Source organism: Misgurnus anguillicaudatus, chromosome 21, assembly GCF_027580225.2.
Source record: "Misgurnus anguillicaudatus chromosome 21, ASM2758022v2, whole genome shotgun sequence".
Taxonomy (NCBI): Eukaryota; Metazoa; Chordata; class Actinopteri; order Cypriniformes; family Cobitidae; genus Misgurnus; species Misgurnus anguillicaudatus.
This window is the reverse complement of record NC_073357.2, coordinates 58124703-58141102: the sequence shown is the minus strand read 5'-3', so window position 1 is coordinate 58141102 and position 16400 is coordinate 58124703. Positions and strand designations below refer to the sequence as shown.

Genomic DNA, 16400 nt, shown 5'->3' with positions numbered 1-16400 from the left:
TATTTTATTTCATGTACATCGAGCTACATTACATTAGGGATGCCTCAGCAAGCCAAATCAATAGTGATAAGCGTATGTGATCATGATTCCTGATAAAAATAATAATTTTCTAAGTCAATCTAATTCTAAACAATCGAGATTGTAAACAACTGTACACTAAAAATGTATGTACTCCACACAAATAAACAAAACAAATAGTGAAAACGGTTGAGAAATGTAAAAGTTATTGTGTTTTATATCTAAAAAGTCGCAGCTCCTTCATTCACTCAAATTAGTTTGGAGGCTGCTCGTGCCACTACCATCACAGTAGATGTCTAACTTAGTTATTTCTTTAATGGCTGTGGACACCACTAAGTTACACCTAATTCACGTTAAAATAAAAGCTAAATAAGATTTTAAATTCACATACAACTGAAGTGAATGGTAAGATTTTCAAGGAATTATAAGATTTACCTTTTGATCTGTAAATCACTACGAACTGTGTAGATTTGGATTTATATTTATAAAACTATGTATTAAAAACAAACAAATAAAAAACAGTTATTCAAAAATATAAAATGTTTATAAAAAACATAAATATGTTTAAAAAATAAAGTAAATATGTGTTGTTCATCGTGTGTTCATGGTTCAGAGACCAAACTCATTGTCGTTGTACAAGAGAAGAGTAAGACTCTCAGTACTTCACAATAAAGTCTTACAATATTCTAATATTATATAAACTTGCTTTAGTAACATTTAAGTTGTACATTTGTTAAAAAATTAAATCATACTTTTTATCGTTTTATTTACCTCAGACACCTTCCGATCTTCCCTCCGACTGACGAGCGGCAGTGGCCTCCTTATGACGTCACGACACGACATGCTCCAAGAAGCATAATAAAAGTACCCTTTAAAGTACAAGATCGTAAGCACTGCAGTAATCGTGTACTTTAAATCTGCCTTGAAATTATAAAATGTTTTATTTAAAGAGCTGTAATAACAATCACAAATCCAACAAGTTGATCTTTGAGAGATGCACACTTTTTAGGGTTGACTTACAATTGCATTACTTTAATGAAAGGTAATATTATGATTTTTAAAATAAAAGATTTAAAAGATAAACAGTGCAGATTTACAACCACAGCCTTATTTGTTCATATTTCTAAGAGTGCCGATAATTCTGACCTGGGTGTCTGATATTTAATGACAGACATGGGCAGATAAGCTCTTATCTTCCCAACATTAAAAACACAATTCATGAAATTCACCAATAATTAGGTGTCAATTCAAAAGGAAAGAAACACAACAAGATTATAAATGTTGCATGATTTATTTAAAAGTACAATTAAAAATCTATACAAAAAAATAACATGCTCAAGATGATGCTACTGTAGATAATACACTGAAGTTAATTGGTTGGGGAGTAATTCAGTTGTGAGGTTTATCTACATTTCACATCATGGATTGCCCTGGACCCGAATACTCTTTAGGGCTTTTCACACTGCGCTTAACCCCAGATTATCTTTTAGGTTATGGAGCGTTTCAGACTTGTAATTTAGAAGCAGGGTTAACTCGCATGTAGTGCCAGACGCAGGGTTAAGGAATGCACAGTGTGAAACGACAGATCATGAATACCCAGGGTTATCTTTTAACCCCTGGTTAAATATGAACAGTGTGAAACAGATATATCAGTATTTGCATTTTCACCATGATGCGCACGCACCACCACTCATGCTTGCACCGCCTCTGATTAATGAAGAACTTGTTTTTAAGACCTTTGGAGTACTCGAACCAGAGATGTTCACGAGTCTCTCATCTGAAGTCTGAGTCGAGTCTGAAGTCTTTCAGCTGGAGTCCGAGTCAAGTCTGGAGTCTTTATCACTGAAGTCCGAGTCGAGTCTGGAGTCTTTTGTCACGAGTCCGAGTCGAGTCTCGAGTCATTTCATGCATTGCCGAGGGGAAAAAAGGTCCATTTAAAAATTCTGTAAATACCCTTTTTTATTTAGACTAGGGCTGTCAAAAGATTAATCGCGATTAATCGCATCCAAAATAAAAGTTTGTGTTTACATAACATATGTGTGTGTACTGTGTCTAAATATTATGTATATATAAATACAGACACATTCAGGTATATATTTAAGAAATATTTGCATTTAAATACTGTATATACATTTATATAATTTATATTATATATGAATATAAATATTTTATATATAAATATAATAAATTTTTCTTAAATATATACATAATTGGGTGTGTTTTTATATATAAATAATAATTATACACCGTACACACACATTGGTTATGTTAACACAAACTTTTATTTTGGATGTGATTAATCGCGATTAATCTTTTGACAGCCCTAATTTAGACAAAACAGTTATCAGTACATAATATACATGTAAAACACATGTAAAAGTACACTTTATTTAGTTAAAACTAATCAAACTTTACCTTGAGATAAAACCTATTTTTTACACTAAACGGTGTAAGCTTTTAAGAGGGTTTGCACAACAAGAGAATAACATGAAAAAAATCTTATGTTTTAGGTGACATAGTGATTAAACTGGTATGTTTAAGCATGTGATAAATGTGGATATATTTAATAAACCAAATCCAAGTTTTTAATATTTTGAAGAATAATATTATTATTAATTTATTTTTATATATTATTATCATTAACTTCTCATACTGTTTTGTTTATATTAATAGTTCCACAGTTTTAACAAGGCTCAAACATAATTCAATATAACAATGCACGATTGATCGATAATGTCTATCCAGTTCATTATGTTAAAACCTGTTAACCTAATAATAGATACCGTTTATGAAGCCTTTGCACTTAAAGCATAAGTTTGGTCTAATTTGAAAGCAATCTCATGGAACTTTATTAAGAAGTCAAAATTAATTGCTGTCATAATGACAGTAGTTGTTATAAAGAGCTTAATACATTTTTAATAACTCCACAAAACATACATGACATATTTGTATAAAAACTAAATAAAACTGGCCTCAGAAATTTGAAGTAAACATAATTGAATTAATACTCCAAATATGCACACTTTGACATGAATTAAAACCCCTGATGGACGTTGTTTTGTCGAGTGCTTTCATGACGACCATAGTATTTTTCTCAATGACTGCGATGAGAGTCTTATTTCAGATTATAGGTATGTACTCTGTTTTACATTTTTATAACTCCTGACAAGAATGAAGACATTATTTTCACTATAGGATTTTCATAATAAAATAATGGTCAAAACTAAATCTCTTGACCCCATTTAATGATGAATAGTTGTTTGAGGTAAATACATTTTAAACTAACAGTAACAGAATTAATGTAAATAAAGAATGCTTTAGGACGCCTACATCCTCGTGCGGGTTGTAATATCTCTCTTTCTCTCTCTCTCTCTCTCTCGAGCGAGCGAGCGAGCGAGCGAATGATGGTGTTATTGGTAACCTAGTAACCAGCAGTAAACAAAACAAGGTTCGTGTGGTAAATTGAGACATAACTGCATGTAATCACAATGGAGCAAGATATTAATGTATTAGCCGTGCAGCTTGTAATTACCTAAACTTAATGCTTGCCTGTACAGTACACAGAAGAAGGAATGCACATTTTTTTGACGAAGGCACTAGCAACAAGGATATTACGACGACGCCAAGACCCATATATGGTAAAGACAACTCCAGCGGAAACAGCTAGATGGTCAGTCACATTTAATGTTCGCTACATCAGAGTTAATTCAACAAATGCGTTTCCATCTCCCTTTACTCGCATTTACTCTTTTTGTCATAAATCAAAAACCACCTCAAGCGAGCGTATAAACTTTTTTGTGCATTAAGGGATTTTTATTCGAAATTTGGCATTTCCATCAATCGTTTTTGATGCAATACTTCAAAATGAGCATAAAATTATGGTGATGGAAACCAAATGGGGCGAGCAGAGTTAACGTGACTAACCTGTGTGGGTGTGTTCTCAGGTGTCTAATAAAGTTCGAAGTTGTTGTCCCAGTATCCTTTATGGTTTTTCCACATTCTTTGCATGTGGCTGTCCTTCCAGAAATGCCGTCTAAAACATTTAAAAAACCGAACGATAGAACATATGGCACTGCCGGTCCCGCCATCTTTATGAGACTCTTATCACATTTCAGATTTTACGCGCCGCACGTCATTGAATTCTATAATAAGGGTCCGGTCCGATCCCGTTTACTGCAGTACAGCATACACAAAAAACACACATAATCCTTTTAATGAAATCAGTAGTTAAGGATAAAAGACTCGAGTTGATTTTAAAATATTCACGAGTCTTTTATGTCGAGTCGAGTCAAGTCTGAAGTCATTTCAGTTCGAGTCTGAAGTCGAGTCTGAAGTCCTTAAAAATGCGACTCGAGTGCGACTCGAGTCCGAGTCACTGACTCGAGTGCCCATCTCTGACTCGAACTGAAAATTTGACAAAACTGCACATCGCTAGTATGAACTTGCATGTGGTGCTTAGGATTTCATTTATTTTTATAACTTTTACCACAAACATCGCATGAGAAAGGCTTCTGCTAGATCTGGTCTCCACACCACAGACAAAATAAAAAAACGATCCAGCCCAGGACACCAGATCAGGTCAGAAAATATACGTTTACTTGTTTAACAGGCATCTGTCAGTTAAAAGGTTGATCAATCGTTGCTAGAGGAGAGCATAAACAGAGGCGTGAGACGAAGGTTTAGATCAGTGGTTCTCAAACTGGGGTCCGGGGCCCCCAGGGGGGGCCGCGATATGGTGCCAGGGGGGCCCCAGTTTTATGACATTTTTATAAAATACATTCATTTATCATGAATTCTGTGAAATTAAACCTAAAAAAAAATAAGGCAGCACTACTTTGTATAATTTAATGTTTTGTTTAATTAAAATGTGAAGTTTTAGAACTTTTTTGTCATAAATTTTCTTTGGGGGGGCCGCGAAGGAATGCACCGTACACAAAGGCGGCTGCACGCTGAAAAAGTTCGAACCCAAACGCAGACAGCAGGTGGATATACACAACAGACTTTTATTATAACAAAACAGAAAACAAAAACCCACGAGGGGGCAAAACAACATAAACAAGATACTTATACAGTGGATAAGAACACTAAACAGGACAAGATTTTAACAACACTTAACAGTAAACAGGATAACACTAAACAAAGAACTAGACAAAATACTAAATATATATGACACTTGACTAGACTAGACTAGACTAGACTTTTTAAACAACGTACTCACAGGAACTTGGAACAATACACAAGCACGGGACAATGAATACAAGAGGATTAAATAGGGGAGCAAATCAAGGGGGGAACAGGTGATATAAATCAAACAATAATGAGGAGAGGATGACAAGGGAGCAGAGTAAAAGTGACGAGACACGGGAAAAACGTGGTCTAATACAATAATACTAAGACAGTGTTCTTCACACCCAGCCCTGGAGAGCCGGTGTCCTGCAGAGTTTAGCTCCAACCTTAATCAAACACACCTGAGCAAGCTAATCAATGTCTTCATGATCCCTAGAAGATCACAGGTAGGTGTGTTTGATTAAGGTTGGAGCTAAACTCTGCAGGACACCGGCTCTCCAGGATTGGGAGTGAAGAACACTGTACTAAGATCACGCTTTCCCACATAAAACATTGTACTGTCAGAACCCTGCCATACTGGACTAAATATTAAAACAAGACAAGGTTCCAGCAGGATCCTGACAAAATAAACTAAAAAAACACAATAATAAAAACATTCTGCACGTGAGGATCTAAGGTAAGATCCTTCACTTCTGACCTGTATGAACTCGCATGTGATGCTTAAGATATACTTTAATTTTAAAACTTTTACCACACACATCACATGAGAAAGGCTTCTCACCTGTATGGACTCTTATGTGAAGCTTAAGATATTCTTTAGTTTTAAATCTTTTACCACACACATTGCATGAGAAAGGCTTCTCGCCTGTATGAACTTGCATGTGATGCTTAAGATATTCTTTAATTTTAAAACTTTTACCACACACATCACATGAGAAAGGCTTCTCGCTTGTATGGTCTCGCATGTGATGCATAAGATACTCTTTAATTTTATAACTTTTACCACACACATCACATGAAAAAGGCTTCTCATCTGTATGAATTCGCATGTGAAACCTAAGGGGTCCCTTGTTTTTAAAACTCTTATCACACTGAGGGCATTTAAAAGGTTTCTCGCCAGTGTGAATGCGTATGTGGGTCTTTAGACTTGATTTAAATGAGAAACCCTTTCCACATTGAGGGCAGACGTACGGCCTTTCAGTACTGTGAGACTTTATATGAACATTGAGTCTTCCTATAGTACTGAAAGGTTTATCACAATGAGGGCAAGCAAAAGGCCTCTCACCTGTGTGACTCTTCATGTGACGCCTAAGTTCACATCTTTGGATGAAAGTCTTCTCACAACGGGAGCATGCGTGAGGCCTGTCACCAGCGTGAATCTTTAGGTGGTACCTTAGATACCCTTTATGTGAGTAAGTCTTAGCACAAAGATGGCATGCAAAAACTCTTTCTTGAGGGGAATTCTCATCCGTTTCTGAGCAGCTGTCAGACGTATAATTGTGGTCCTGATGTTCATCCTTCAGTTCTTGGCATTCTTGACTTTCCTCTTTCACTTCCACCAAGTCTGAGAAAGCAAATTTATTAGAATGCAAAAAAAATGAAAATTTATTTCTGTCCTATTTAATACCCTCACATTAACATTTGTTTACATTCATGCATTTGACAGAGGCTTTAATCCAAAGGAACTTGCACTGCATTAATTATAAGGTATACTTTTTTTGTCAGTATTATACTGCTCTTATGTTTTTATAACCAAAGCCTGACACTTTTGAAAACTTTAGCAGTAATTAATGATATATGAAGATTATACACAAACCTCTTTGTTGTTGAGTATGTTGAGATGTTATTGAGAATGATTCAGGATCAGTCTCGTCTTTAACACACTCCATCATTACAACAGTGGATCAGAATAGTAGAGTAGTTGAATGTGTTGTGACAGCAGCTGCTTGTTTGACTTCTTCACAGTATATATAGATGAGCTATGATCAAATAAACATAAAGGGTAAACAATGACAGAATCTTCAATGTAATAACATGACACTGTTTACTCTGTGATCCACAACACAAACTCTCAGCACTTGTGTTGTTCGTCATGGTTAAAATACTTGAAGCGTTATGGCATCATCAACACTTAAAATTATATAACAACAAACATGTTTTACATTCAATGTGTATTGCGATATGCACATTTGATGTTTATGAATAATTTCGATAGATCTTGGTGTCCTAAAACAAGTAAACTTGATTTGCATTCGAGGCTGCTACAAGACTCACACATTAAAGACACACTATGCAGTTATTTTACCTTAATATAACAACTTCAAAGTTATTTTGGTGATAAACAAAGTCATAGTAAGGCGAATCATCCTCCTGTTGAAGCTCGGGGAGGACGCCGCTAGAAAAACCAGCAATGCAAGCTTGAGAGAAGCGCCCCTGACAAATCTCGCGAGAATCACGACTTGCTTTACAGCAACGACGTCACACACGTTAGGCTTGTTCGACTTCGTGTGGCGCTGCAAGAACCGACCGCCGGATTACGTCAAAGTACCGCGAGAATGATCCGAGACGGCACTTTGACGTCATCCGACTGTCGGTTCTTGCAGCGCCGCATGAAGTCGATCAAGCCTATAACAACAACTGCACTTTGAGACGTGATGCTAAACAATTTAAAAGTTAAAGGGGGGGTTTAATGGTATTTCAAGCATTCTGACTTATTACCACAGTTATAGAGTTGTTTCCTCATGCTAAACGTAGGCAAAGTGTCAAAACAGCAGTTGGACGTGTTACAGAGTATTTCTGTGCCGAACGCACTTCGCCAGGGTTCGTACAAGTTTCGGCAAGTTTTTTTCGATTACAGTTCTAACTGACGCTTCAGGGGTTTTCGATACGTATCACTTCTTTTTATGGGCTTCCACCGGAAAACTTCCCCCGGAAAACCCCGCCCACCCGTCAATCAGCGGGAGACGCTAGAGCTGCTAACAGCTTATCACGCCACTCAGCTTTGTTTAATTTCAAAAGTCAACAATGGCACGAAAGAAGCAGTGTGTTTTTGGATGTAAGGAGAAGACATCCAGCCTTATGGAAACAATGGATATAGTTTATTATCCGGGGTAGCAGCGGAGTTTTGCGCGTGTGTTTGATGCGGTGGATTTTCCCAACCGGGTCATGATGAGTTGCACGCGGTAAGTAAGACTTCTGTCTTATGTTGGAAATAGTCGCGTGCATATTATATAAATGACACGAACATGTAGTGAATCATAAGTTAAAACAGTGTTGTATAGTGTTGCATGACTCGTACTCGCTCCTCCCACGAGTAACTCCTCCTTCTTCATTTTTTCGTACGTTATCGGAAAGATTCGGTAAAGCTAATCTTTCTTTTATAAATCTGATTAAACTAAAGACTCTCATACTACTCTATAGGTACTCCAGATTAACATCAGAAATGCAGAAACAGCGTGTGTTACGTGAGCTTTAAGAGAGCGCGTTCGGAAGAGAGTAGGAAAAGAAAAAAGAGAATCTGACCGCGTTAGGAACCGACAAGAGTCCCACTCGGTCAGGCTTTTACTCGTTGGCGTGAGCTTATAGACAGCACTGGATTCAACAGGGATGGTGATCTGGCGATCTTGTTGATGGACTAGTAAGTAAATCTCTTATTTGTAAACTTGTTTGCGGTCTATGTTGTATGTTGTTGCGCTTGCTTGTAGTATGTCATGCGATTATCATGACAGCAGTTGTCAATATCTCGCATAATTATCAGGACATAAATAATATAGGTTGTAAATTAAATAGTGTAAACATGCACAATTTGCAAACTATTATGATAAATAGCAATAATCATGTATAGTGACATTATAACGCACAATGTTATGAAATAATGCAACGTACACAATTAACTTTGTCATGGCATTTTGTAATGTTTACATTACAATAAAAGAACACAAATGAAATTATACAGTAGACATAGACTATAGACTGTTTACTTGTGATTTAGCTGCAATCATGTAAAAACATTATAAGCCAGCAAACGTGGTAGGCTACTTTATTATTATATGCCTACTCTACACTTGGAGAAAACTTCTTATTATCCTATTACCATCATCAGTAGTTTAGTAGACTATGCAGTAGCCTAATATTTGTATGAAATTGTAAAACATTACCTGGTCATTATCTTTGGAGTTGTACAAAGTGGGGTTGGGAAATTACTAAAGTTGCATGTATTCTCCAGCGACTCTAGGGGTCGCTGTTTGACAAAACGCAGAAAATGCATAGAGCGCCTTTAAACTTCATGAACCATGGAGAGGATTTATTTACTTAATATATTAGTGGTTGACTATTGTAGGTTTCTCAATGGTTGTTTTAATGTTATATAATATACTGATAAATACTGCAATACACTTCTGTTAAAAACAGCACTATTTCACAATTTATTAGCACCAATTTGTTAAAAAGAAACTGTATTTTAATAACAGCTGTATTTCGCTGATTGCTCTAATGTGTGTATTTAGATATTGAAATTTATTGTAAAGTTTTACCTAGTATTTGTTTAGATTTAAACTCTTTATGTTTCTATTTCATGTTTCTGTTTTCCGTTTTTTAAGTCATTGAATAAAAGAACGAGTCCTTCGTGTCTTCTCTGCCTGCCTTGAAACTGTGCTATTTCGTTTTAAAAGAATACTCTTTCAAATCTAAGGAAACACGTAGAGGTAAGCCATTTTTATTCTGGTTATATTTTTAAATGAGCAATCTTAACAGTAGCTTGCAGAAAACTGTTAATTGTGTTGCTAAAATATATACGACGTTATCATGAATGAACTTTAAGCTATGCAGGCTGAAGCTACTTAAGTTCATTGTATTTGAAGCTCAGTGCTCTGTTATTTTGAAATGACAATTAATCACTATCAACACTGTTGTAAAATATAAATGACATTTTGACTAGCCATGCAGTGTATGATGCTTAAACAGGCAGGTGGATTGGAGTGCTCCCTATTAACTGAGATTGTTATTAATATTTTAAAAAGTTTTGCTTCCAAAATATATAAATACATTTAATTATGTATTACAATATACATATGACATGCTAAAGCACATGAAACGTTTCTGAAATTATATTCTGTAAGGCTTGTTTTATTTGTCAAAGAAAGGAAGACTGATTTCTAGATAACGTTATGTATTTAATGTTTTGAAAACTATTGTGAACCTGTGCTTAAGTCAAGTTTTTATTACACTTAAACTGTTAAATTATTTAACAAATAAATCTTGAAATGAGACTTACTGCTCTCAAATCCCGTTATTTCATTTGATGCTAAAGGAAATTTTTTGTTTTTAAGGTTTTAGGCTTATGATAATTTTAATAGACATCAGTGTCTGATTTATTAATGTCCTTCTATTAATTGATTGGTTAGCCAAGAGAGTTATTTCACATAATTTGAGTTTTTGTGACAAAAATGATACGGCCATAATAAATCACAGTACTTTTGTACATTTTGAGGCAGATACTTTTGTACTTTTACTCAAGTAAAAATTTTAAGCAAGTACTTTTACTTGAGTAATATTTTACCCTGGGTATCTTTACTTTTACTCAAGTACACGATTTGTGTAATTCGTCCACCACTGGTTTTATGTTTTAAAAAGTTGCAGCTCCTTCATTCACTCGAATTTGTTTGGAGGCTACTCTTACTACTACCATCACAGCAGATGTCTAACTTAGTTATTTCTTTAACCCTAACGTTCAGCCAAAGGTGAAAAATATTGTGAATTTTTTTAAAGAATGTCCTGTAAGCCCCCCATTAGCTTTCTGACGTTAAAAATTAGAATTTCCAAAGATTTCAATGAGTGCCCTATAAAGGGTTAATGGCTGTGGACAAATAAAAGCTAAATAAGATTTTAAATTCACATACAACTGAAGTGAATGGAAAGACTTTCAAGGAATTAAGATTTACCTTTTGATATGCAAATCACTATGAACTGTTTAAATTTGGATTTATATTTATAATATAAAACTATGTATTTCCTTTAAAAAAAATCAAAAACAGTTATTCAAAAATAGACAGGTTTATAAAAAACATATACATGTTTAAAAATAAAGTTAATATGTGTTCTTCATCATGTGTTCATGTTTCAGAGACCAAACGTAAGTTAATTCATTGTACAAGAGAAGAGAAAGACTCTCAGTACTTCACAATAAAGTATTACAATATTTTAATCTAAAGTTGCTTCAGTAACATTTAAGTTTTTGGGAGTATATTTGTTAAAAAATTAAATCATACTTTTTATCGTTTTATTTACCTCAGACACCTTCCGATCTTCCCTCCGACAGACGAGCGGCAGCGGACTCCTTATGACGTCACGACACGACATGCTCCAAGAAGCATAATAAAAGTACCCTTTAAAGTACAAGATCGTAAGCACTGCAGTAATCGTGTACTTTAAATCTGCCTTGAAATTATAAAATGTGTTATTTAAAGAGCTGTAATAACCATCACAAATCCAAGAAGTTGATCTTTGCTCACTTTTTGAGAGATGCACACTTTTTAGGGTTGACTTTTACCATTGCATTACTTTAATGAAAGGTTATATTCTGTTTTTTTTAAATAAAATATTTTAAAGGTAAACACTGCAGATTTACAACCACAGCCTTATTTGCTTATGGGTCATTCTACAGAAAAGGTGGAATTCGGGTGATGGAAATCTGCTTAAATGAATTTCTTTCAAAACACCCAAAACTTCTATAATAGCATTAATTAACTTGTCAAATATGAATCCGCAAAACGGGGAGCTTAATCTGTGTTTAATTTTTAATACATTTTAATAAAGAATCCATGACGTTGTATCTTCAATACCTGACAAAATGAGAATATAATAATAGATAATGAATATGATAAAACTTATAAACTTAAACATTTTTCCATCTTGTTTTGTTTGTATGCTTTTATGTTGGTCAGTTAAAGGAATAGTGCTTAGGAAGTACTCATTAGAGAAGACGGTAACACCAATGACGGTAACACTAATGACAATTTACAGAAAAAACAAACATTTTAACAAAATGGCTGCCATTAGCCATGTGCTATTTCATCAGAGATGTAATAATCACATACTTAATCAGTATAATGTATTTTTATGTAAAGATCTTAACACTTCCAGCTATATAAAAAAAAAAGAGTAACACTAATGACATCCAAAAAATCTTATATCAAAATTCTTAGATATATCATGATATTTTAGACAAATAAGGTAAGACATCTGACAAACCTTTTGCCTTCCTCCACTGCACTTCTTTCACTGACCTCTTGCCCCAAGAAAAACTTCAAAGAGCTGATGCATTGTTTCAAAATAAAGGTGCTTTGGGTAGGGTAACACCAATGACATAAATTTGGGGGACAAATATTTATTTGATATTATTCATATTTATAGTGTATTTTTACCAATTCAGTGTTGTAGTAAATTCATACAGGGTAAAAGGTAATTGTAAATTAGATTTGTTTTATAAAAAACATGGTTTTCAAATAATAAGTACACAGTTCAACTTCCATGTATGATCAAAGGGACAGGGCAATTTTCAGGACCAGACATTTAAAAAAAGTTTAAAAAAGGAAAAAAGAAAATTACATAAATAAACTCTCTCATCATGTTAAGGACAGTCTATATTTATTAAATATATCATTGTGGGATTATTGGGTCAAATTAAATGAATAAGGGGTCTGCAAGCAAGGGACAAGCATTTCCACCTTTTTTGTAGAATGACCCTTATATTACTAAGAGTGCCGATAATTCTGACCTGGACTGTGTCTGATATTTAATGACAGACATGGGCAGATAAGCCCTTATCTTTTCAACATTAAAAAAACCATTCATGAAGTTTAATGATTAGGTATCAATTCAAAAGTAAAGAAACACAACAAGATTATAAATGTTGCATGATTTATTTAAAAATACAGTTAAAAATCTTTACAAAAAAATAACATGCTCAAGATGATGCTACTGTAGATAATACACTGAAATTAATTATTTGGGTAGTAATTCAGACGTGAGGCTTATCTACATTTCACATCATGGGCTTGGACCTGAAAACTCTTAAGGGCTTTTCACACTGCCCTTAACCCCAGATTATCTTCACCCCTTTTAGGTTATGGAGCGTTTCAGACTTGTAATTTAGAAGCAGGGTTAACCCGCATGTAGTGCGAGACGCAGACTTTGGGAATGCAGTGTGAAACAACAGATCATGAATACCCAGAGTTATCTCTTAACCCCTGGTTATGTATGAACAGTACGTGTGAAACATATATTAGTTTAAGTGTTTAAAACAAATTTATTTTCATTTACACCATGATGCGTACGCACCACCCCCCATGCTTGCATTAATCAAGAACTTGTTTTTAAGACCTTTGGAGTACTCAAACTGAAAATTTGACAAAACTGCACATCACTAGTATGAACTTGCATGTGAAACTTAAGGTTTTTATTCTTTTTATAACTTTTACCACACACATCGCATGAGTAAGGCTTCTCACCTGTATGAATTCGTATGTGATACGTTAAAGGTCCCTTTTGTTTAAAACTCTTATCACACTGAGGGCATTTAAAAGGTTTCTCACCAGTGTGAACGCGTATGTGTTTCTTTAGACTTGCTTTAAATGAGAAACCCTTTTCACATTGAGGGCAGATGTACGGCCTTTCAGTACTGTGAATCTTTATGTGAGCATTAAGTTTTCCTGTAGTACTGAAACGTTTATCACACTGAGGGCAAGCAAAAGGCCTCTCACCTGTGTGACTCTTCATGTGATACACCAGTTTACTTTTATGGATGAAGATCTTCTCACAGTGGGAGCATGCGTAAGACCTCTCACCGGTATGAATCTTTATGTGTTGCGTTAGGTGCCCTTTTTTTGTGTATGTCTTACCACAATGATGGCATGCAAAAAAAAATTTTGCTTTAACTCTTTCTTGATGAGAATTCTCATCAGTTTCTGAGCAGCTGGCAGTCGTATAATTGTGGTCCTGATGTTCATCCTTCAGTTCTTTGCATTCTTGACCTTCCTCTTTCACTTCCACAAAGTCTGAGAAAGCAAATTTATTATTAAAATGCAAAAAAAGAAAAGAAAATCAAATTATGTGAAATTCAATACCATCACATAAACTTTTGTTTACATTTATGAATTTGACAGAGGCTTTAATCCAAAGGAACTTGCAGCTTTCATTATAAGGTATACTTTTTTATCAGCATTATACAGCTCTTATGTTTTTATAACCGGAGTCTGACACTTTTGAAAACATTAGCAGTTATTAATGATAAATGAAGATTATACAAAAACCTCTTTGTTGTTGAGTATGTTGAGGTGTTATTGTGAATGATTCAGGATCAGTCTCTTCTTTAACACACTCCATCATTACAACAGTGGATCAGAATAGTAGAGTAGTTGAATGTGTTGTGACAGCAGCTGCTTGTTTGACTTCTTCACAGTATTTATAGATGAACTATAATCAAATAAACATAAAGAGTAAACAATGACAGAATCTTCAATGTAATAACATGACACTGTTTACTCTGTTTACTCTCAGCACTTGTGTTGTTCATCATGGCTTTTAAACACTTTTCATTTCAAAGGTCTTGTGGCGGTGTGTAATATAGAAATACACATTTCATTTTAGTGGTTGCTCTGAGAACAGGTTTGGGCTGCATGATATTGAAAGGAACATACAATATGCTGTAATTTGCTAGTCAGTTCAATATATGATATGCGATACAATAACACTTTACGTTTATTGCATCTATACCAAAAGTTATATAACATACATGTTTTACATTCAATGTGTATTGCGATGTGCACATTTGTGATGTTTGCAATAATTTCGATAGATCTTGCTGGTTTAGAACAAGTAAACTTGATTTGCATGCGAGGCAGCTACAAAACTCACACATCAAACTTCATGAACCATGAAGAGGATTTAGTTACTTAATATTCATATTAGTGGTTGACTATTGTATGTTTCTCAATAGTAGTGTTAGTGTCATAATATACTGATCAACACTGCAATACACTTCTGTTAAAACAGCATTATTTCACAATTTATTAGCACCAGTTTGTTAAAAGAATTTAATAACAGCTGTATTTCCCCGATTGCACTGATGTGTGAATAGATAACACATGAAGTAATATTAATACATTTAAATGTATCGGAAAGTTTTACCTAGTATTTGTTTAGATTTAAATTGTTTATGTTTCTATTTCATGTTTCTGTTTGCAGTATTGATGCAGTATCCAGATATTTTACTCCGGTATCACATTTGACAAAGCCACAGACATTCTGTCTTCTTTTTGATTTGCTGAAACCACAAGAAAACTGAAACGTTTGGGTTAACAATACAAAAATCAAATTTTCACAATTAGAACAATAAATTTTATTCCATGTACATTGAGCTACATTACATTAGGGATGCCTCAGCAAGCCAAATCAATAGTGACAAGCGTATGTGATCATGATTCCTGATAAAAATAATAATTTTCTAAGTCAATCTAATTCTAAACAATCGAGATTGTAAACAACTGTAGACTAAAAATGTATGTAAAAAAATGTGAAAACGGTTGAGAAATGTAAAAATTATTGTGTTTTATATCTAAAAAGTCGCAGCTCCTTCATTCACTCGAATTTGTTTGGAGGCTGCTCGTGCCACTACCATCACAGTAGATGTCTAACTTAGTTATTTCTTTAATGGCTGTGGACACCACTAAGTTACACCTAATTCACGTTAAAATAAAAGCTAAATAAGATTTTAAATTCACATACAACTGAAGTGAATGGTAAGATTTTCAAGGAATTACAAGATTTACCTTTTGATCTGTAAATCACTACGAACTGTGTAGATTTGGATTTATATTTATAAAACTATGTATAAAAAACAAATAAAAAAGTGTTATTCAAAAATATAAAAGGTTTATAAAAAACATAAATATGTTTAAAAAAAAAAGTAAATATGTGTTTTTCATCGTGTGTTCATGTGTCAGAGACCAAACGTAAGTTGTCGTTGTACAAGAGAAGAGAACGACTCTCAGTACTTCACAATAAAGTATTACAATATTTTAATATTATCTAAAGTTGCTTCAGTAACATTTAAGTTGTGGGAGTACATTTGTTAAAAAATTAAATCAGACTTTTTATCGTTTTATCGTTTTATTTACCTCAGACACCTTCCGATCTTCCCTCCGACTGACCATGCCGACTGACGAGCGGCACCGGACTCCTTATGACGTCACGACACGACATGCTCCGAGAAGCATAATAAAAGTCCCTTTTAAAGTACAAGATTGTTAGTACTGCAG

At 34.3% G+C, this 16400-nt stretch overlaps 3 protein-coding genes across 3 annotated transcripts in view; all 3 read right to left on the bottom strand.

Annotated features, from left to right (window-relative positions):
* LOC141353071 (uncharacterized) overlaps window positions 1–16400 on the bottom strand; it is a 121954-nt gene that overhangs the window by 29394 nt on the left and 76160 nt on the right. The window lies entirely within an intron of this gene.
* On the bottom strand, window positions 4985–7606 carry LOC129452076 (uncharacterized). The gene is made up of 2 exons (XM_073859510.1): window positions 6902–7606; window positions 4985–6649 (listed from the first exon to the last, which is right to left on the bottom strand). Exons 1-2 carry the CDS (start codon window positions 6975–6977, stop codon window positions 5772–5774), a joined length of 954 nt encoding a protein of 317 aa, XP_073715611.1. The 5' UTR covers window positions 6978–7606; the 3' UTR covers window positions 4985–5771.
* Window positions 12986–16307, bottom strand: LOC141353082 (uncharacterized). Its single transcript, XM_073859516.1, has 3 exons — window positions 16260–16307; window positions 14394–14556; window positions 12986–14138 (listed from the first exon to the last, which is right to left on the bottom strand). The coding sequence occupies exons 2-3, from the start codon at window positions 14467–14469 to the stop codon at window positions 13444–13446; spliced, it is 771 nt and encodes a 256-aa protein (XP_073715617.1). The 5' UTR covers window positions 14470–14556; window positions 16260–16307; the 3' UTR covers window positions 12986–13443.